Source organism: Maylandia zebra, linkage group LG17 (genome assembly GCF_041146795.1).
Source record: "Maylandia zebra isolate NMK-2024a linkage group LG17, Mzebra_GT3a, whole genome shotgun sequence".
Taxonomy (NCBI): domain Eukaryota; kingdom Metazoa; phylum Chordata; class Actinopteri; order Cichliformes; family Cichlidae; genus Maylandia; species Maylandia zebra.
In genome coordinates this window covers 19,985,585-20,008,558 of record NC_135183.1, presented here as the reverse complement: position 1 = coordinate 20,008,558, position 22,974 = coordinate 19,985,585, and the positions used below count along the sequence as shown (strand labels likewise).

At 43.1% G+C, this 22,974-nt stretch overlaps 1 protein-coding gene across 6 annotated transcripts; it reads right to left on the bottom strand.

Annotated features, from left to right (window-relative positions):
- Positions 1-584: 584 nt before the first annotated feature.
- On the bottom strand, positions 585-18,690 carry mdm1 (Mdm1 nuclear protein). Of its 6 annotated transcripts, XM_076875774.1 has the most exons (17): positions 18,567-18,690; positions 18,324-18,398; positions 17,237-17,336; positions 17,011-17,142; positions 16,483-16,623; positions 16,243-16,337; positions 16,023-16,163; positions 14,882-15,043; positions 13,737-13,840; positions 13,576-13,663; positions 7,245-7,471; positions 6,990-7,169; positions 6,243-6,325; positions 5,316-5,377; positions 4,992-5,238; positions 926-988; positions 585-838 (listed from the first exon to the last, which is right to left on the bottom strand). In XM_076875774.1, the coding sequence occupies exons 3-17, from the start codon at positions 17,268-17,270 to the stop codon at positions 729-731; spliced, it is 1,869 nt and encodes a 622-aa protein (XP_076731889.1). In that variant the 5' UTR covers positions 17,271-17,336; positions 18,324-18,398; positions 18,567-18,690; the 3' UTR covers positions 585-728. The 6 variants fall into 6 exon arrangements, with proteins under 6 accessions (XP_076731889.1, XP_004566513.1, XP_004566514.1 ...); XM_004566456.5 differs by lacking the exons at positions 18,324-18,398; positions 18,567-18,690 and adding an exon at positions 17,807-18,027; XM_004566457.5 differs by lacking the exons at positions 18,324-18,398; positions 18,567-18,690 and adding an exon at positions 17,807-18,027 and having other exon boundaries at positions 13,576-13,618.
- Between the last annotated feature and the right edge of the window lie 4,284 nt (positions 18,691-22,974).

Here is a 22,974-nt window from a genome sequence, read left to right as displayed (position 1 = left end):
ATCACCTCAATGCTTACAGAGGAACAGACCATTAAAGAAGAGACACTAGGTGTGGAAAAAAAAAAAGGTTTTCAGGAATTTTTCTGTTCTTTCCTGGTTTAATGAAAGTGACTAATATAAAATCAGACATTTGACCTGTAGGAAACAAAGCAACATGATTGATTCATAGGAACCTTTTTCATGCCAACCTCAAAAGAAACTTCATGTTTTTAGCTTTATTATTAGTAACAAAACATGAAACAAAAAAATAAAATTCTCTGTGTTATTGTAGGTTTTTACCTTAAAATAAAAAGCACAACTTTTGTTTGTGATTTGGCGCTATGTAAATAAAATTGAACTCAATTATATTGAATCTATGTACAGTTGTGTTCATAAGGAACTAAAATAAGCTGTCGCTGTGTGTCCCTTCAAAGTGTGTCACTGTCACGACTTTGGTGGAAACTTTTGTCCGACTGACCGGTCTGACCTCATTCCCTCAAAACCTGAGGAAGAATTCATGCCTGTTTCACACCAACATGTCTACATTTTTTCAAAGGTTTTAAAGTCCTGGAGTTTTAAGGAAAGTCGAGTAAAAGGAAACAAAATTGAGTCAGTGTATTATCATTTTCATTTGTATTTCTCTCAAAGGTCAAAGGATTACAGTAAAATCAATAAAACACACGATTATCGCTCTTATTTAAATTAATCTATAAAAACCTCATCCTGACTACATTAAAAAACATGCTGGGTCATCTCTTCCCCCAGAAGTCCTCCCGTCTCTTCTGAGCGCGCTCCAGAACGGCAGACGCCATGGAGCAGGAGGCTCCAGAGCGCCATGACAGCACAGAGACCCTGTCGTCTGGGTAACAGATGCAAAAAGAAAAAAAAAGTCAAATAATTGTCATTTTAATTAGAAGGAGTTTATCTTAAAAGACATTTGGTTCACCTTCGTCTGAGCCACAGCCTCCGCCCGGACACGGACGCTCCCTGAACCTCAACCCCAGCTCACCTAAGAACATGCACAACAACCAGATTCATTGATCAGTCGCTAGCAAAGACACACACACACACACACACACACACACACACACACACACACACACGCACAGATTGCCTCCTGTGGTACACTATCTTTCCCTGTGTTCAGGTCTCAATATGAAATCCGAGCTGTTGAGAAAAATGAAATCTGAAAAGAAAATGAGAAGGAAGTGAGGAGCGGAGGGGAAGGCCAGGCCATCCGCCTGTCTGCAGCAGGAGGAGCTGCTTGTATAATAAGATAAGATAAGATAAGATAAGATAACCTTTATTAGTCCCACACGTGGGAAATTTGTTTTGTCACAGCAGGAAGTGGACAGTGCAAAAGTTATGAGGCAAAAATTAGAATACAATAAGAATAAATACAGTACACAGCTGTACAGAATAGAATAAAATAATATACTATATACAGTAGAATAAAATAGAATAAAAATATACAATAAGATAAAAATAGAATACGAATGCTATATACAACTGAGTAAAAATACAACGATGCCAGAAAAGATTATTGCACTTAGTGTTATTGCACATGTGTGGATGTGTGTGTTTGTTCAGTTAAAGTCTTTGTTGTGGAGTCTGACAGCAGTGGGGAGGAAAGACCTGCGAAATCTCTCCGTCCCACACCGTGGGTGCCGCAGTCTCCCACTGAAGGAGCTGCTCAGTGCTGTCACAGTCTGCTGCATGGGGTGGGAGTCGTTGTCCAACAGGGATGACAGCTTAGCCGCCATTCTCCTGTCACTCACCACCTCCACTGGGTCCAGAGGGCATCCTAGAACAGAGCTGGCCCTTCGGATCACCCTGTTCAGTCTCTTCCTGTCCCCAGCAGAGATGCTGCCGCCCCAGCAGACCACACCATAAAAGATAGCAGAAGCCACCACAGAGTCATAGAAGGTCTTCAGGAGTGGGCCCTCCACTCCAAACGACCTGAGTCTCCGCAGCAGGTACAACCTGCTCTGCCCTTTCCTGTCTGAGTTATGAGTCCAGTCCAGTCTGTTGTTCAGATGAACACCAAGGTACCTGTAGCTGTCCACAGCCTCAATGTCCATACCCTGGATGTTCAGTGGTTGCAGTGGAGAATGCTTGTGCCTGCGGAAGTCTACCACCAGCTCCTTGGTTTTACTGGCGTTGATCTGGAGGTAGTTCAGCTGGCACCAGTCCACAAAGTCTTGAGTCAGTCCTCTGTACTCCTTGTCGTCCCCATCAGTGATGAGGCCGACTAGTGCAGAGTCATCAGAGAACTTCTGCAGGAAGCACTGGGTGGAATTGTGGGAGAAGTCTGCAGTGTAGATGGTGAAGAGGAACGGAGCCAGAACCGTTCCCTGTGGGGCCCCCGTACTGCAGACGACCCTGTCCGACACACAGCCCTGAGTCCTCACATACTGTGGTCGGTCGGTGAGGTAGTCCAGGATCCAGGTAGTGAGGTGATGGTCCACTCCAGAGTTCACCAGCTTGTCCTTCAGAACCGAGGGAAGAATAGTGTTGAAGGCACTGGAGAAATCAAAGAACATGATTCTCACAGTGCTTCCAGCGGTCTCCAGGTGAGCGAGGGAACGATGTAGGAGGTGAATGACGGCATCATCCGCGCCAATGCCAGGCTGGTAGGCAAACTGAAGTGGGTCCAGTGATGAGCTTGTTAGGCGCCGAAGCTGAGCCAGGACCAACCGCTCCAGGGTCTTCATCAGGTGGGATGTCAGAGCCACCGGCCTGTAGCTGTTGAGGTCCTTGGGGCGTGAAGTCTTTGGCACTGGTACAACACAGGAGGTTTTCCAGAGCTGTGGGACTCTTCCCAACCTCAGGCTCAGGTTGAAGAGGTGCTCCATCACCCCACACAGTTGGTCCGCGCAGGACCTGACGACCCTCGAGCTGATGCCATCTGGGCCCGCTGCCTTCTTGCCATTAATCCTCCTCAGTTCCCTCCTAACCTGGGTGGTTGAGAGAGACAGGCTGGAGCCTTGTGTTGAGTGTGTATTGGATGCTGTTGTTGGGGGTGGGGAGGAGTGAGCAGGGTGAATAGAGGAGGTGTGAAGTGTCTGAGGTGGAACAGCAGCAGTGGGGGTGGGTGAGTCTGCAGCCGATGTTGTAGACTGTCTCATGGTTGAATCAAATCTGTTGAAGAAATGATTCAGTTCATTTGCCCACCTCACATCCCTCCCAGGCAGAGAGTTCTGCTGTTTGTGGCCTGAGATGGTTCTGAGGCCTCTCCAGACTTCCCCAACGTTGTTTTGCTGAAGCTGGTTCTCCATCTTCTGCCTGTAGCTGTCCTTCCCATTCCTTATCAGTCCCCTCAACTCTCTCTGCACCCTTTTCAACTCCTCTTTGTCTTTGGATTTGAAGGCCCTCCTCTTCTGCTTGAGGACAGCTTTAATTTCTGGGGTAATCCAAGGTTTGTTGTTGGAGAAACACCGTACAGTCCTGGTAGGTACGGTGTTATCCACACAGAAATTAATATAGTCAGTAATGCATGTAGTAAGGACTACATGCATACAAGTAATCAGGACTGAGGAGTAATTCATAAAAGTGTGCCAGTGTTACACCACGCTCTCCACATTAAATGTAACACTTTTCATGTTTACTCAAAAACTGCCAAAGCATGTAGTTCCTCCAACTCCTCTTGAGGCTCCAGCAGTCAGTCAGTCAGTCAACACAGGCTCACATGATAAAAATCTGTTTACAGCAGAAATAAACATGTTCACAGCCTGATACAAACACTGTTTTATCTCTGTAACTATTGTCTTCTTTCATAACAGATCCACAGGAGCTGAACCTTTATTTAGCTTACCCCGGTTGAATTGAAGGCCTACAGTCTGTATTATTATATATATATATATATATATTTTATTTTATTTTTTTAATTATATTATTATTATTATTACTATTATATTGGCCTCTTTGACTGGCATGTATTTTATTGATTGAAAGGTGCTAGCTGTCTGCTAGACTTCACCTCATCTAACTGGAGTCACTGAACTCTACCTCTAGACCATGTTTGTGCTGTTGATGTTTTTTGTATTATTTTTAATACAATTATCTGACCAATAATATGACTGCTGTATTGTAACTGTGCCAAAAGATCGTCCAAGAACTCGGAGCTCCAGTTTTGATGAGTAAGTCTATGCTAACTAGCCAGCATTAATTATTGGCTTAGCACTCCAACCTGTTGCTCAAACACAGTCACTTGCAGCTACAGAGAACAACAACGTGGTAGCCAGAATGCTACATTTAAATCTCCAAAGTGGAGACTCCATCTTTAATTTACAGTCTCTAATGATTAACCTTATGTGTAATTTCATGAAGGAAGACCTGTAATCCCTCACCTCCCTGCTCACTTGGCTATTCAGCTGCTAGTCTATTCTTCTTTTTCCCATACTGCCAAACTTAATGGTGACATCATTGGTTTAGTCTAATCATTGTCTCCCTCACATCCTGTGAGCCAATGAGCCTTCATGCTTTCAATCTCAGCACTCTTCTATCAGTCTGCCTGTCAGACTGAGACCTCCCTCCCCATCTCTTCTTCACCCTGGTCTAACCACTGGAGAGTTTATTACTAAATTCTGTTGTGAGATAAATCAAGTTGAACTCTTCCAAATGATCACTCCTCACTGAACTATGAACAGTTTATGAATCGTATGTATGAAGGTCTGAGGTCTCATCCGCTTGCTGAGGGGATAAGAACATGGCAAGAGGTCTGAAGAAGACGATGATCTCTAATCCTAACACGGTTTTGGAGGCCACTTCCAACCCTTTAACACAACTTGATCCTGATAGGCTGCAGGAATACTAATAGACTGAGTGACCAATCAAAACTTAGAGGCAGTTTATATAAAATGACACCTTATTTAGAGCAATCCTGCCTGCTGATGAGCTTGTACTTTAAATCTGTTCTAACTGCTCAGTAACAGAACTGGTGGCTTTCTCCAGGTCTTTCCACACCACTGCACAGCCCAATCAAGTGCCTTAATTCCAGTTCTGATGCTCACCGTTGTGCTGAAAGTCCGGGTGTCTCAGGGTGCCCTGGAAACCATGCAGCGGGGCCGGGACAAGAGGCGGTGGCGCTGCAGCAGGTGAAAGTGTTTGCTTCATCCTGATTGGTCTAAACGAAGGGCTGGAGGCTGATTTGTGGTCATGGGCTGGGCTATAGGAGACAGCGATATTGTCTGACCACGCTTCCTTACGTTTGGCTGGTGTTTCTGACCCTGCTGCCATGGAAACAGCCGACCCACATCTCTGAACACAGAAAGAATCACATCAGTGTCACAAGCCGATATCATTTAAGTTCAGATGATCTATACTTTCATCACTACCTGATGTTTGAGTGGAGAAGAGCCATCAGTACTCCTCAGTTTCCCAACCAATATAGCGCCTCCTGCAGGACAATCACAGGCATTAATGTATTTATGTGCTGGCAGTAACATCTGCTCATTTACACCAATTTATTTATGACTCTACCAGCGTGGCTTTGCATGATTCACAGATCACAATAATCCTTCTTTATCTTACACAGGGCCTTAGTGCGGACCCTCAGTTCATTCTCTGTCTGACAAATTCTGTTTTAGCTCCTCTCCCTTTAACACACTCTTCTGATTGGTAAGCCCTTCGTATATAGGCTCTTTGACATCACACAGCCCTAAAAGCAAAAAAAAAAACTGTGATAAACTGAGCTTCTGGCTCACACTGACTACTTGACTTCATTACCTGAAACATTGGTCATGTTTAATAATAAAATCCATCAGTAGAACAAAAGATAAATGTCAAAGTAAGTAATGGGAATATGCATAAGTCTTTGGGATAAAAGAATGAGAATTACAGCTGACAGATATCAGAGGTTTTTTTTACGTGTTGGTCTTTCCTCATGGATTCCGATGAACTTCAATCCATTCAGAATGTGTAATTTCAGTTTAGTTAATATTCTTCTCCCAGGTCTTGGCAATCGGGAGACAAAACATGACCACTCTGCTTTTCTACAACTGGTAGGGTTGGTGTTGGATTCCTGACGACTTGGACCTCAAACACTTAAAAAGCAAATAAAAAGCTCAGATAGGAGCCAGTGGGTTTAAGATCTGGTAAAAAACCTTTTTAACCTGCATGCAGTTGATGCCAGATTAAATGTGATTAGGTCACAGAACTCGAACTCGACTCGAACCAGCTTAATGTTACAGGTTACACTGCATCTATTTACTTATTAAATATGAAATTTATCTATCTAATGTGAAGGAAAGATGTCTGCATACCAGCAGCAGGGGTGGTCAGGTCGTGATGAGTCCTCTGAACCGGCTTCATTTTTATCTCGGGAGTTGGCAGCCTTCCTTCCTCTCTATGCGCGCGCGCGCGCGCACACACACACACACACACACACACACACACACACACACACACACACACACACACACACACACACACAGTTCCTGAGAATGAGCGAGGCTGCTTTGATCTGAGTGTCAAACTTTTGAGTCACTGTTTTCTTCAGCAGAAATGGAGCTGAATCGAGGCCCTTCTGTCTCCTCTCAGACGTCACGTCGGTTTCATGTGAAGTAACCAGCTAATGCTAGCAGACGACTGAACCTTTAAACCAGCTGCAGCAGACCTCATCTAACCTGTGGGTCTGTCCTGGTCTTTATGATTGATGATGTCATTCCTTGGTGCTGCATTTGATTGGCTGTAGTGTGTTCTCATCTACAGAGAGGTGACAGATTGAAGGGAAAAAAAACAGACGAGTATCCAGGATCTCTGACAGTTTATCCTGGTTTTTCCTTTCATTTGTCACCAGCCTCATCAGGCTTATTTCCTTTATTTTTCTGGATAACTCAAACTTCAATCTGACCTTTTAAAATAATTTCTTCTTCTATTTTTTTCTCATTTTTTATCAATAAACTCCTGAGATTATCTGTCAAATCCAGTAGAGACAGTCCCTCCATTACTCCGCTATCCTTTCACAGAGAACAGTGAGAGAAAAGAGAGACTGTAAAGAGGAAACTCACTCATCTGTAGTTTCTTCTTCTTCCTGTTTTTCCTCTTCTTCTTCATCTTCTTTTTCTTCTTCCCCCCAGGCTGTACGGCGTTCAGCAGGAGGTCCCGGTACGGCTTGTTTTTTTATTCGTGTGTCCTTGCTCATTTGCTGTGTTTCTGAGCCTGCGATGGAGGATCTCTTACTGGAGTGACTGAACAGACGACAGAAATCAGCACAGAGCAGCGTTCAGTTCTTTCTTTTACTTCTAACCAGCTGCATCTCTCACCTAGCCAGGTCCAGGGGCTCCACACAGGAAGTGCTGTAGCTGTGGCGGTCAGGTGAGGAGTCGGGGGGAAAGCAAGGGGAGGCAGGGTCATTAGCTGAGACCGTAGTGTCCGTCGGCTCCCACAGAACATTGTGTTCGGATACCAGCTGGCTCAGATGGTCTCTGGAAAAGTTGGTCCCCCAGGCGCGATGACGATACAACAACGCCTTCTGCCTCAACTCCTTCACCTGGAAACAAATAAATGGATCATCCCACCTTCTAAGGAAGAAGTCTTTATTTCCAGACATTTTTTGCTGGCTGTAATAAGCAGCTCATGGAGGTTAAGACTGTAACTGAATTCCCGTAAGAACTTAGTTGGATAGCTGTTTTAAAGCATTATCTAAATGAACTTCAGATAACTGGCCACAGACGCCAGTCGGTCAGAAACTGTATGAGTATCAGAACTGTAAACACTGTGTGCGCGGTGAGTCTGACACCAGCATTATGAAGTTTGCGGATGACAATACAGTCATTGTGCAGAGATGAGGCAAGACTGGAGGCCAGGTGGAAAATAACCTTTCTCTAAGTGCAGATAAGATCAAGGCATGTACATGTGTGATCTCACCTGGTCTTGCAGCATCCAGCAGCTTCTAAAGAAATCACAGCACAGACTTAACTTTGCTGAAGAAATTTGGAATATCGGCCAAAGTCCTTAGCAACGTTTACAGATGTGCAGTCGCTACCTCAGTCACAGTGCAGCTTCAGAACAGGAAGACTTATCTCCTGCAGCTCAGTACATCTCAGGAGCAGCCTTGACGTCACTACAGGACATTTAAACCTACAGGATTGTAGGGAGTGTCCATAACATCGCCTACCCAAACTTCTGCCCTTCAGTATATGCTACAGTGGTCTGAAATCAAGGGCAGACTCCTGAATAAGACAATCAGTACTGCCCCTCTCCTACCCTATCACTGCTGTAACTATTATTATCTGCTATTGCACTTTCTCATTTCTACTTCAATCTAGAAGTTTTCAGTAGAAAAATTTACATTATCTAATACTGAAAGCAGAAGATCAGGTGAGGAGCGAGACCAGGAAAATGGTTGTGATTGTTTCACTGGGATTCATCCTCCAGGTTGAGGCTGTCGGTGTGGAACTCTTCTGTAACGTCCTGAGAGGTCAGACACTCAGAGGAAACGACCAAACTGTGGTGCACTTTTCTTCCCATGACTTCATCCACTTTCAAAAATCAAAATAAAGATGATATAATCCAGACATGAATGGTAAATGGGCTGGTACTTACATAGTTCACCAGTGTGTGAATGTGAGAGTGAATGAATAGTGGAATTGTAAAGCGCTTTGAGGGTCTCGAAAAGCACTATATAAATGCAATCCATTATTAATATTATTATTATAGTGCCTTTCAACTCAATGCTCCGTGCTCAAAGCACTTTCTACCACAGATTATTTTTAGAGCCTAACTCCTGCGATAAACGAGGGACCACTGTATTAATATAGAGATCCTCCAGATTTAAACTGTATTACCCTTCCAGGACCTGAAGCTCAGGAAAGCACTCCACCAACAGCCAAATCCATCTGTTCTCTGATTGGATTGTTAAGTTTGTGATTGACATGACATTGACCAATCAGCTGAAAGGAAGAAAAATTGGGTCAAAATTTGTGCTTGCAAGTTGAAAGTCACACACAGCCAGGGAACTTGAGCGCAGAGTTTTACACATAGTATTTTGCTTTGTATCTGTAAGCAGACCTTAACGAAAAAAAAAAAATTGCAACTTGTGTAAATATTTTTTACAAACAAGTACAAAATATTTATGACCACAATTTGAGCCCATATTTCTATGCCACTGAAAAGTAAAAAACACCAGAGTGGAGTGGTTTCAACTTAACTTCCACACACATAGGTCACCGCCAACCTATCTAGGGTTAGGGTTCACTTCCAGCCATTTCTGCAAGGCTTTGAACACGCATATGGAAACGCTTTAAGCAGAAAACGTTAAAGTTGAAATAAATGTTAATATCTAGTTTTTAAAAATGTGCTAATTTAGCATGCAGCTAAAACAAAACTTAACTGTAACACTTGACAGGTTCCTGGTGACCTCAAGGATGTTAACTGGGTTAATTAATTTAACAAGATTAATTTGATGAACTTTTAACATTGCTGCCATTGTACATTGTTTTCTTTACTCTGAAGTTTGCATAGGAATGCTATGAAACCCCCTTATGGTCACAGAGGGGGATTTCTTTTTTCTGGATAATTTCTCTGTTTACTTGAAGTAAAGTTTCCATTGTCTGTGACCACATAAAAAGGCTGAGATACAGCATTGTGTGTTTAGCAGAAAACTGCAGCTGTTTGTGACCACAGCGCGTAGTTACTGTCTCAGCTGTGACTGTCAGGTAGTCAGGTAGTCTTCACTGACTGTAACGGTGTTTGGTGTTAATATCCTAACTGGAACACATCAGTTAAAGTCTTAGTGGAAGCTTCTGTATCCCTGAACTCCTGTGGTGTAGTGCTGACACACCACAGCTATCAAACAAGAACCACAGCTTTAAACAGCACGGACAGATACTTCCGTGACAGCATACAATCGACCACAAATGATCTTTAAGTCTGAGCAGTAACCGTAAGCAGCCAAAGCCTCGGCAGCTTTATCCTGCCTTCTAAAAAAGGCAATAAGCAAGAAATGCATCATGTCACATCATCAGTCCTTTCTATAGCATCTGCACAGTGGGATAAAGGCAGGGATAAAGCAAAAGGTTTTGAAGACGGATGCAAAAATTATGTCAAAAATATTCCCTGTTAGGAAAGAACTTTCTAATTGTCACTCTAAAGGAGCTCCAACAAAAGCAGCAGCTACAACAATATTTCTTAATACACTTTATACATTTACATTAAGACTGGCTGAAGATAATTTCAGTCCAGCAGTTACTCACCAGACTGCCTTTAGAGCGTCAGGGTTGCCTGAGGCAGCTTCCTAATGATTTAGCACCTCCTGACTTTTCTTGTTGATGTCAAATACACTGTTATCAAGGTGTTTCTACACAGGACGAGGTTAAAGCAACAAGACTGACCAGGAACCACTGGATCCCAAACAAATTCAACAACGTATAGAAATAACCATTAGTGACTTTGGTACCTCTCAAAGAGTCTTGAACTATTATACCTAAAGCTTGACAGTGTTACATTCTGAAGAGTTTTTTTCATGTAAAGGATCCTAAGACCATCCCCCTCTGCTGTCTTTGACTACCAACAACATTAGACCCTCAAAAAATTCTACAGTTTGCAATCTGAGTACAAAGAGGAGCTCAAACTACATAGGGTCATGCCATGCCTGAGTCCCTTTCATTCACTGCTAAACTTTACAGAGGCACATGTTCAGTGTGGTGTCCTCTTTTGTTGGCTCATACTGCATCCACTGATCCTGAGACCCTCCACATCTTTTGAGCCTTTTTAGAGACATGAAATCTGATAAATCTGCACTTCAGCTTCAGCTGATTGTTTCATATGTGCTCTGAGAGGTATAATAAAAACTCAGAAAACTCTGTCAGCAGTCCAAACATTTCCAGATCTGTATGTGCTCCAATGAACCCTTCTGTCCTAAAAGTTATACAAAGATGACAAATTTAAATACTTGCATGTTGACTATATTGTGCAGCCTGACAGATTCGACAGTGAATGCTGCAGTCCAATCATGCCCAAGTTACTTGGAACGCAGCAACATGATGAGGCAACAAGAGCATGTGTGAATAATCGGAATAGAGTGGATCAAAAGACAACACAAATTCGTAGAAAGTGTGTTGGTTGGTGCACGTGATTGGCACATTAGCAAATTAATGAGTGAGCAGGAGGGAAGTGCTGAACAACAAGTTTCCTGCAGATTTATGGGAAATGATTTAAAGGTTTGCGCAACCAAATGTGCATTTGCTCAAAAGTTCTTCCGCCTTTCTCAGATCATGCTGGGATCAAAAGTTAACAATGAAGCTGCTAATAAAGATGCTGATCTGCTCTGATTGTGTAATGTGTCACAGTAGATTCTTGTAAAAAGTCACCCAACCCTGACCCCAGCCCAACCCTGGATAACCCTGACCCTATTCTGAAACCTCAGAATGTTTCCAGTCTGAACCTAACCGAGCAACCCAGCACCAGTAAGCCTGACGCTGCACCTCTCTCTGACAACTGTCGCCCTGATGAATTCACAGCTTGTGACGCCAGCCGACAACTTCCCTGCACACACTGGAAGTTTTTGAAGGCCACCGCAGGCTTGGAAAGCTTAACCAGATGGTTACACCTCCCACAGATTCACTGATCTTATTTTCACTGAGCAGCTGTTTCTGTGTGAAAGAATCTGCAGCACAGGTAGCTTTAATCTTCTAATGACTTTATTAGACAAAACCCTCAAAAATATACTCCTGAATGCTACTTCACAAAGTTTCCTGTGAAGAGTGGAGGTCTGGTTTTAAGAGGGCGGAAATTCACAATCAAACCACATTAAAAGACTTTTGTAAATGCTTGCTGTTTACAGCCAGTTATGCAATACATATGTTAAAGAAAGGGACAGAAATATGTGCCCGACGCTGTAAGATCGGTGTACATTTTGACCTTGAAGCACCTCTGTAGTCGTGTGTGGGTTATTTCCATTTATAAATGGAACTGGTCTGACCCACTTTAGATCAAACTAGGCTGCATGCTGCCCACGAGCAAAGATCAGTCTGATGCCCCTGGAATCAAATATAAAGTCAATTCCGGTTGTTTTGGTCTTTTTAAGTGTCAGACAAACTTCTGACTGACAACTAGTTAGCCAGCAAGTGTGCAGAAAAGATGGTGATGGTGAAAACGCTTTATCACTGGACTCCACACCCATCCTTCAAACAGTTAGGCCTTTGTGCAGCGTGTTTTTGTAGATACTTGCCTGCAGAAAGGCCTTTTCTCCAGAAACCCACTTGCGCTGTGTAAGCTGAATGCTGATTGGTTGAGGAGTAGGAAAAGCCAAAATAGCTACCGCAAGGTTGAAGAGGAACAGGAGAAGCTCGAATGAAACGTCAAAGATTTAAAAAGACGGCATGAGACATAGAGACAGCGGTTGCAGTGGACACGTTCACTTTCACTTCAGATCTTTAAAGAACTTCACTCTTCTCTGTAGCTGATGGACCAGCAACACCCAAAGCTGGAGCGGCCCAAAAGCCAGCTGCACCACAGACTCTGGGCACTGCCTCCATCAGGCAGCAGATGCTCTCTGCAGGGGAAGCAGGAGCTCACTATAAGAGCAGCAAAGCAGCAGCATGGATGGAGCTGCAGGAACAGCTTCAGGAAATATTCAGTTGAAACAGGAGAGTTTAAAGTGTTTCATGTTGCTGTGACAACGCTTTCCATCCATCTGGTAGGAGCATACCTGTGTGTGTGTGTGTGTGTGTGTGTGTGTGTGTGTGTGTGTGTGTGTGTGTGTGTGTGTGTGTGTGTGTGTGTGTGTATGACTAAGTCTGACATGTTTCCCTGAAATGAAGCTCTGTGGTTTCACTGCTGACACTAGCACTCTGGTTTTCTATCAGCAACATACAAACACACACACACACACACACACACACACACACACACACACGCAAACACGCACACAGAAACACACACACACGCACGCACACAGAAACACACACACACGCACGCACACAGAAACACAAAACAGGAAAACACACACTCTGTTCAGGCAGCATTGAGGGTGATCAGTGATCAATGCTAATGACTGGGGCTTACAGTTAAACATGGTTAAATACTGTTTGAAACACTGAATGTTAAACACGTTATTTTAAATCCTCCGGTGTGTTTGTCCGCTGCTGGATGGTGGAAAATGTCAAATTCAGAGTGAGGGGAAGCTGTGTAACAGTGCAGAGCAAGCACCCAATCTGACCCTGACTCAGGAAATCAGTTAACAGGTTGTGTGAAAGATAAGGAGACAGAGATGAATGGGAACGGTTTCAGGCATCTCCAGACACTTTCAGACCTGTCACATGAGCTCTCCTCAGTGCAGAGAACAAGGCACCGTTGGAGGCCCGACAAGCTTTGGTGTTCTCTGTGAAGGAAGGTTGAGCTGCACTGTGAGCAGAGGGCCCACTGTTAGAGGATGGGCACTGTGATTGGGTCATTTTGTAGGCTTTATTTCTGTAAATTTGTGGTTTTGGTCCTCCATATAACCAGGTAAGAAACAAACTTTGAACCTCTCTCTTCTGTGCTCTGCTATGACCTCTGGTCAGTGTCTGATAGCGTCTCCACCTGCATAACTATACATAAATTAATATGTGTGAAACAGGCTGAGCACTGTGAACGGCTTCGCCGGATCCTGACCTGTTGGGCAGCGCTGTCCATGGCTCCGCCTCCCTCTGGGATCCTGCAGAGGGGAGAACGAAAGCTCGACTCATACTCTGTTAACATCCTGCCAGACACAAACAAACGATTTAATGAATTAGTTTATGAGCACAAAAAATGAGCAACACACACACACACACCTGTATCCTCTCCGCACTTGGCGCGGAGGGGGCATATCTCTCTGAAGAGCATCCCGCTGGAGGCGGGGCTTCTTCTGTGACTCCTCCTTCCTCCTCCTGGTGGTCTGTAGGTTGAAACAGAACAGATGTGTGTGTGCAGCTCATCAGCAGCTGTGGCTGTTTGCTTAAAGAGGTGTTACACTTAAACCTACACCATCACTGATTAATGGCTTTAAAGATGAGTAATGGTATAAATGCCTCTGGGAACAAAGGCTTTAAAAAATATGAAAATAGAGTACACAGTCAAAATGCTCTGCTTGGTCCCTTCCTCAACTCAACCTCTGCTTTCTGCTTATTTACAGTGACTTTCTTAGTCTGACATACATCCATTACAAAGTGCCATTATACTCAAATCTTAAAAAAAATCACATTTACAGGTCTTTGTGCTTGAGTCACACGCAGAAATCATAAAATTTCACAGAGCCGACCTCACTGAATGCATTCAGGGTTGTTTTAACTGACCTGGAGTCTGCTCTGCATGACCACTCCTGCTCATTTATGGCCCAAGACTTCCTGGAAACTGACACTCACAGGTCTCATTTCTCCCGCTTCTGTTCTGAAAGCAGAGCTTTTAACTGTGACACACTGGTAATGGAGTCTTATCTGCCTATCTGACACTCTTCTTCACCTCGCCAGCAACTCTGTCTGTCATACTCCTCATCTCTTCTCTCTCTCCTAGTCTCCTGCACAAAACCAATAAAATCTAACCCAGTCAGCCCTGGAGGTTGACGCTTGGCGGGACACAAAGAAGAATCGTCTTGCCTGCAGAACAGCAAATGAATGTGGGGCAAAGTCTTCCTACTGCAGAATTACATATAAACTCAAAGATATAAGACAAAAAAAAAAGACATGAACTGGTTTGGTTTCCAAAAACACTCGAGGATCCAAACACACCATTAACCAAAGTATAAAGTGCAGAAATCAGCATCAGGATGCCTCGAGCTGAGCCTCTACCTTTCACACTGCCTGTGCCAAGCAGAGGTTTAGGTTGTTGACCTTCAGGCAGAGGACCATCAGGTTGGTGTGTGACCTTCAAAATACTATGTGACTTTTCAGGGCATAGTTCACTACACTAAGTAGGTCTTCACATCTGCACACATCTGTACCTTGTATGTTTGGAAGAGCGGGACTCTCTGACCCTCCAGGTGTTTCCGAAGCCGGGGGCCAGCAGGTGGCGCCAGACCCTGGAAGCTGCACTGATACTCTGTTTTCATGGAGACAGGGTTTATCTTGAAGGGCGGGACAGACCGGCTGCTGGAGTGCAGCACCTAGAGAGCAGAAGTGATAATCAATCAATGAAAAGATCCACAGCATCCACAGGTGTGATCATCTCGTTTCCACCTTTCACTCTGCGCCCCTGTATCTGTGTTTAAAGCTCGGTGCTGACCCCTGCTGTGCACAGCAGTACACAGTGTGCTATCAAACCACCCAGAAACTCTGAGTAAGCAGTGGCATATTCATCAAAGGGTAAAATCTGTGACAACCACATATGATTACCACAGTAAAAAACTATACAAAACAGTTGATTTGCACAGTATCAGCACTTTGTGGCATTCATGTGCGACTGATCTGATCAGAAAATGTTACAGAAATGAATGTTTGTGACTTAATTTTATTTCAGTTCCGGTTGTGAAATAAAAAACTTTACGAATAGAAATTCATTTCATTTCTTTGATGTGAATATTTTACTTTTATGAATGCTTCCATTTATTTAGATACTGTTTCAAATGACTCACTAAAACTGTACGTTTATCATTAAATGCACCACAAAGAAACAAGCATAATTCCTAATATTATCTATTAACTTTTTTACTCTTTTTCTTTAATTTTTCTATTTATTTTATTTCTGTGTTTTATTTACAGTTGTACACAGATGATAAACTTTTGCAACTTTTAAAAATAAGATGCTTTCATAAATTTAACGACTAATAAAAACAAGACAAAAAATGCAGCATGTTAGAAACTCTACAAAATGACTCTGATTGGCTGAGACTTTTATGAAACTCACTGTCTTTGAAATTATGATCTCGAACTAATTTACTGGAAATATATTTACAGTTTTTATTTTTCTTGCACTCGGCAGTTTTTATTGATCGGAGTGTGCTGGACACAAGGCTCCTCAGGGTAACGTCCAGGTCACACCTGAGGAGCACCGCATGTTTGGTTTATGAGCCGTCGGTGGGCCTGCTCTGCAGCAGCACACCTGGATCTGTGGGAGCTCAAACCTAGGTGTGCATCTGGTCTCACCTGCTCTGCAGTCAGTATGGGCGAAGCAGCAGCGGCTGTTGGCTTCTTCCATCCAAATTGTCTGTGATACTCTGAGTGTTTCCCTCCTGACCTTTGACCTCCTGATCTCAGCCCCACCTTTTGTCTCAGCGCATAATCAATCTACAGGACAAGAACATGACATGCTGTTGGATAGTCTTCAAAGAAACAATGAGGATTTGTCAGTTTTTGCAGACTTCACCTCAGCCCCTGATGGCGCTGGCTGCCCGTTAGCTGCTGTTGTCACAGACTGGCTGGGCTGTGGTTGGCTGTCAGGCTGCAGGGGACGGGGCTTCACTGAGGAGAAAAAGAACATGAAACTGCGTGTTGAACATTCAGAACATTAAAGGTCTGTCGGTCATCTGGAGCTGGTTTAGTTTCTCTTTGCTTTATGATATTTGAATCAGTCATCACGTAGCTGCTGCTCCATGTATTTACTCACCAGGTTTTCCATCAGCTGCCGGTTCCTCAGCAGGTCGTGGTCCGGCTGGAGTTTCCGGCTCTGTGGGGGATCCGGGATTTGCTGTTGGTGGATTGGGCTCTGGGGAGGGCATCCTCCTGTGGGCTGAGTGGCTCCTAAAACCTGGCAGTTTGAGAATCATCAAAATTTCCGGCTCATTCTTTCACTGATAAGACAAACACGATCAAATGAAACATCCTGGAGAGTCTGACCTTTTAGTTAAAGCTGTTTTAGCAAAATGAACTAAACTTCAGGCTTAATCTGTAGTCAGAGAACAGTGTGAACGACTTCTGCTTTCCTCCTGCTGTTCAAATTGGCCTCTTTGTGGAGGCTGTTAGAAAGAGCAATGAAGGTAAACAGGACTTTGTGACTGAATGCAGTCATCCTTGAACTCCAGTGTGACGCTCACATTAAAGACACGTGTGCCACAGCTGGATGTCAAAGCTGGATCTGCAGCCTCTTCTACTTCATATACACCTTCATTATGCAGCAGCAGCATGAGGTTCCTACCAGCAGAGGGCGCTGCTCTGTGAGCCAGAGAGTGCTGCTGCTCATCACCTGGAGGATGGAGCAGAGAGGTGGAGGACTGAGCTGGGCCTAGAGGCCTCCTCAGGCGCTGAAGACCCGGCTCCCTGCTGACACCTGACAGACGAACATCTCATGTGTTCAACCACTTCATGTCAGAGCTCAGGTGCAGCTTGTGTTTGTTTTATTGTGGTGGTTTCGTGTTTCTTACCCATCTCATCGGAGCGAAGACCAGCCAACGGCATGCAGCGCTGAGGAGACGCATTTCTGGAGCGGGAAACACCAAAGCTCTTCTGATACTCAGTCTGACTCTACAACAAAGACACAGAGGTGCAAAGGCTCACAGGATGGAAACAGGTACAAGGTATGATTGAAAAAACTGCTGATCAATTAATCATCAATAGATTAATTATTTTTTAATATAAATATTGGAACTTGTTGCTGTGCAGGTAGATTTAAGGTCCTTACATCCACCGGTTAGTTTCAAAATAAAACTCTGCAGTTTATAACAGTTCAGCGCCAGTTCTTCACGTCTTTATCTGAAAAATCATCTTTCAAAATAAAAGCAGTAATATGGTGCACTCTTAAGCGAAACAGCTTCAGGTCGACGTGTTTTCGGTGTTGCAGTGAGGTGTATATTGTGTTGAATGATTTGGATGGTCTGACTTCATCGGATTAAATCCAGATTAATCCCTCCTCTGCTATCACATGCAGACTGAGGGTCAGGATAACTCATTGTGCAGCATCTGCTGCTAATGCTAACACCTGTTGCGTTGTTTACCTTGAATCGGACGGTCATGGCGCGCTTGCTGCTCTCCAGACACCGCGAGAAGTCACCCCTCTGTCATCACGCGACAGGTTAACTCGTTAACTAGTCGGTTAATGTGCTATAACTAGCTAACTACCCTGACCAACATGCTGCTAACGACCGGCTCCGCTTCTCTCTTCGGACTAAATCACGGAAACAAGCTACCCCGGTTGCCATGGCAGCTTAGTGTCGTGCGCAGGCGCGTCCACAGCGGGGCGGCGTAGGACGGTGCGTCACTGGACCGACATATTGCTCCGGGATATCTTATGAAGGCAGAGGTCCAAACAGGGTAAAACCACCATTAAAGCACTTGGATGTGTTACAAATGCTACAGCGCTGTCTACGAAACCGGACGTTTACTTAAATAAAAAATGTTTTAACTTATTATATAATTATGTATAATAATATATTGCCTAATATTTATTTTACAATCCTGCAGCTTGTAAACATCAAATTAAAATAACGTAATTATTTCAACACGTGTACTGACCTGTCAATCACGTGGCTCAAAGTCGTCAAAACGGCTAAACAGAAAACTGGACAGCTGTAGCTCAGATGTGAAGGTCTAATAAATGGGTAACAGATTCAACAGACAAATATAATTCTCATGAATTTACATTATTTTAATTATTTCGTTTACGTAAACCAAGATTTAAGTCAGTTTAGTCGGGTTAAAATGACTATTATTTATTGTGATATTTTAACAGTGAGATGTCCCACAGGAGGTACTCACCTGTGAAAAATCATACCATGGTGTTTAGTTTTCTCCTACTGGAAAAGTCGAAATGCAGCATAGACATCTGGTATTTTATATAGAAACAGAAACGGACACGTTAAATCCAGCTGAAGCAAGTGCTGAAGAGACAAAACCGGCAGTTCCTCCAACGTCCACCAGAGGCTCCCATTTAAAACCATCCACCCTACAGCCTGGTTAAAAAAACATGCTGCCTCTATTAACATTTTTCTTTTTAACAACAGCTTTGCAGAGAATTATGTTTTACAATGATTTATGTTCACTTCAGGCTCCAAAAGTGAACAAGATGGTAATGTTTAGGCTTCATAATGCAGGAACAGTTGACAGCATTGACATCACTAACACAGCAAAATCTCCAGTGTTAAATTAACACTAGAGAGTGTCTATATGGGTCCACACCTCTGAGTGTTAAATACAACACTGTTGAGTGTTAAATTAACACTTTTGACAGTGTTATATGTTTAAAAGTAACCTAGTCAGTTTTGAAGATTAACAAAGGCTAACACTGAGCAGTGCTGATTTTCTAACACTGGAAAATAACTCAAAATGTTAGAAATATTCCAGTGTTAGAAAATCAGCACTGCTCAGTGTTAGCCTTTGTTAATCTTCAAAACTGACTAGGTTACTTTTAAACATATAACACTCTCAAAAGTGTTAATTTAACACTCAACAGTGTTGTATTTAACACTCAGAGGTGTGGACCCATATAGACACTCTCTAGTGTTAATTTAACACTGGAGATTTTGCTGTGAATGATTCAGGTCATAATCTATTAAAGCATATATTATTTCATTCATTAATCTTCAAACAGAGATTCTGATCTCAGTACCACCAGATCTGATGGTTCTTCACGCTGAAGATGTTACGGATCAGTCGGTCTTCTGTGGGTGACGGTAATGTGGGGTTTACACAAACCACTTGTTCACCACTTTGGTGGTGATGTGATAGATGTGATAGAAGTATTAGATCTTATGAATTCTATGACACTAAGCTTCTAGTTCCCACAGCTGCCACCTTCCAATACCCATGTTTCCCATGTTTCACACTGATGCACACTCCCCAACTTCAGGCCATGACATATATGCTCTTGATGCAGATCCCCAACATCTGCCTCCACATCCGCACACAATGCGGCTCAGGTGGTAGACCAGTTGGAAGATTGGCGGATGGTTCCTGATGCTGAACTCAAGAGTTTCCCCTGGTGCATCCATCAGAGTGTGAGTGTGTGTGACTGGTTGAATATGTCCAGTAGTAGGAAGTGCTCTCTGAGTATTTAATGTCCATCTTAGTGGCTCCTTGGTTGTCATACCTGGCAGCTTCATCTCATCCTGTTTGTGCAAAGCGAGGTGTAGGCCAAAGTCCAGGTCGCTGAGGCCTTTCTAAACAGCTTCAGGGTGACAAAGAAGAGGAGCAGAGATAGGACACAGCCTTGTCTGTGATGCTGAAGAAGTCCCAGTGACCATTTCTTGGTTTTGCAGCTCAATCGTCGACACAGATCTTTGAAGATGGTAACTAGAGCTCGAGTGATTTGCGCCGTTTGATTTCTACGAGTGGCTGAAATTCAGAATGACTCCACATCACAGGTTGCTGTTACAAAATTGCACCACTTTTATTCATTTAAGGCTTTTTAGTTTTTAACTTTACATTTGGCTTCACTGCCCCCTCCCCTCCCCCTGCCTCCCGCTGCCACTGTGGGTTTCCGTACTGGGAAGAAACCAGTTCAGACCATTTCAGCACCAGTGTTTAATCTCCCAGCAGCTTACTGGGTGGTTTTTTTTTTCCTTTATTTTTTCAAAGCTGATACATCACTGGTTGAACTGGTTTCTTTTACATTTCACTGGTCATCATGCCATACAGAGAAAAAGAAGCAGAATTATATCAGTACTGAGAAAAAAAAAATAAAAATAATTTCTTCGTATTGTGAACTGCTCATTCCAGTTTGCATTCGGCTGTGGCTGCCATGGTCACTTTGACCTCACATCAGATTGAGGACTGGAAAGCAGAGTGAAGTATGTAAATGTGCCTCACATGGTCTGTGACACACTGTAATGCAGCTGTAAGAGTGAACTTTAATGCTTAAACACATGAAATGTAGTCAGATTTTTCTTTTAGTCACATTTACATGTTCATATCTGCTTACAGCTGCCGTACAGCAATACCACTTCTATTAAATGTTTACATGCTGCTCTTAAATGCCAAATACGGGCACTTAAAGTGAAGTGTTACCATCTTCACCTATTTACTGTAGCTGTCAAGACCTCAGTGTGCTTTAAATGAAGTGTGTAAAGACTTTAACACACGTCTGTTTCTGTCCAAACACTCAGTCCTGGCTTCGCGTCTTCAAAGCAACAATTGCAGCTACTTTTCAGTCTGCAGCATCGTTGCAGATGTGTGAAAATAAGGCCTAGCTCCCTTTCTCGTGTTTTCACACAGCTGCTTCTGTTGATTCGCACACGATTAAGAGATCTAAAGAACTTTTTTCCAAAACATCAGACTTGTTTCTTCTTCTTCTTAAACCACACTGACGCCTTCAGAAGTCACAGGAAATGACAAATGGCACCACAGCCTCTTGGCGAAGGCCCGAAAGGTCAGAGTGCAGCCACGGCTGGCCAGCGAAATGACTAAAAGTTGTTTCTGAGGATGAAACTCCCGCTTTAAAGCCAGAACCCTTAACAAACTCACTTTGAAGCAGTTCTAAACAGATTAAAGGACATTTCAAGCATTTATCACCTCATTTCCCCTCTTAATGAATTACTCATAACCATAATCAGCTATAATCACATAAATGAATACATAATATGAAGCGTCTCTATTGATACATGAAGAAATACTTTCCAACACTGAGAATACACTGCAATGCACAATGTATATGTGAATAAACAGTTAAAATAAACATAATCACACCATTATATGTAACTAAATATGCTTGCTAATCATCATTAATCATCAGTCATTAACTGCTAATACACCAGTTATGGATACTGTGTAGGAGAAGTGATAAAATATACTTAAAAATGGCCTCATGTTGTTTTAAACTGTCATGAAAGTGGCTTATAAACATTATCAAGAGTACGATGGGGTGTATTTTTTATAATCCGTGTTTGTTTTTGGCTATAAAAGGTGCTGTGCGCTGCCCCTTGTGGCGTACACAGAAACACCTATTATACCTGCAGCTTTCAGAAATAACAGCAGTAGGTGTTTTCTGCTTTACGACCAACAGAGGCAGTAATGAGCCCCTCCTCTGTTGATATTACAAGAATAAAGCTGGAATCATCATAACGTGCTTGCAAGAAACAGTTGGCGATCGGCCTGCCGCAGCCACAAACAGCTCTCTGGCCCGGAAGCTTCTGCTCGTGTCATGCAAACTGTTGCAGCAGCACCTCCTGGAGGTCAGACCCGGTACTGGCAGAAACATCAACATGCTACATGACTGAAGACACTGGAGGAGACCCAGAATACTGACAGCAGTACCCTGCTGATAGTACAACACTGTGCACAGCAGCACTCACAGAGGTCACGGGTCCAGCAAGCGTTTCCCGTGAGCTGACCACGCCCACAAACACATATTCAAAGGATTTCTGTGGGTTTAACCCCCTCCGGCTGGACTGCAGCCATGCTACTATTAAACTGAAACACTGAGACTTTAAGTTTGTTCTTCAACTGATAAGAAAACACCTCCATCTATCGATGCTAACAATTTAACATTTAAGTATTACTCAGCACGGTGCATGCTAAAGTGTTAGCACGACGTACCAAGAATACAAGAAACTCCGCCTTATCCTGATTGTATTTGGGAATCCATCCATCAGAAGCTTAAAGGGGACCGATTATGCTGTGTTAGTTTTTTGTTTATTCTTGAAATCTTGACTCTCATAAGCTTTACTTTGTTCCTCATAATTTTGACCTTATTTCCAAAATCTTGACTTTTTTAAAATTAAAATCTTATTTCAGTTTTATTCTCAAACTCTTGACTTTATTGTTGAAATACCTACATCATTCTGCAACTTTATTCTGACAATACAAACACATTTTTTCCCTAATATGTTCCTGGTACTCCTTTCTAAACTTTAATGCCAGATATTTATTTTAAACATGGCCATAGTTTTAAATAATGGGATGAAAACGTGTGAAAGTTGTACCTGTACACACAAAGCTCAGGCTTCAGTTTGTTTTTGGTGCTGCCCCTCTGCAGGCTCCCATCAGTGGACCGATAAGAAGAAGGCGGGCTTTCAGGGATGGGGATGTCCTTAATGCGACGGGTTAAAATGGCTCATTTTAAGCAGATTAGCCCAGAAGCTCCAAAAAGGGCCGGGAAAGGACAGTAAGGGCATTAATTTACTTTTAAATCAGGTAAAACTGCTCTAGTGGAAATAATATAGAGCTGAAA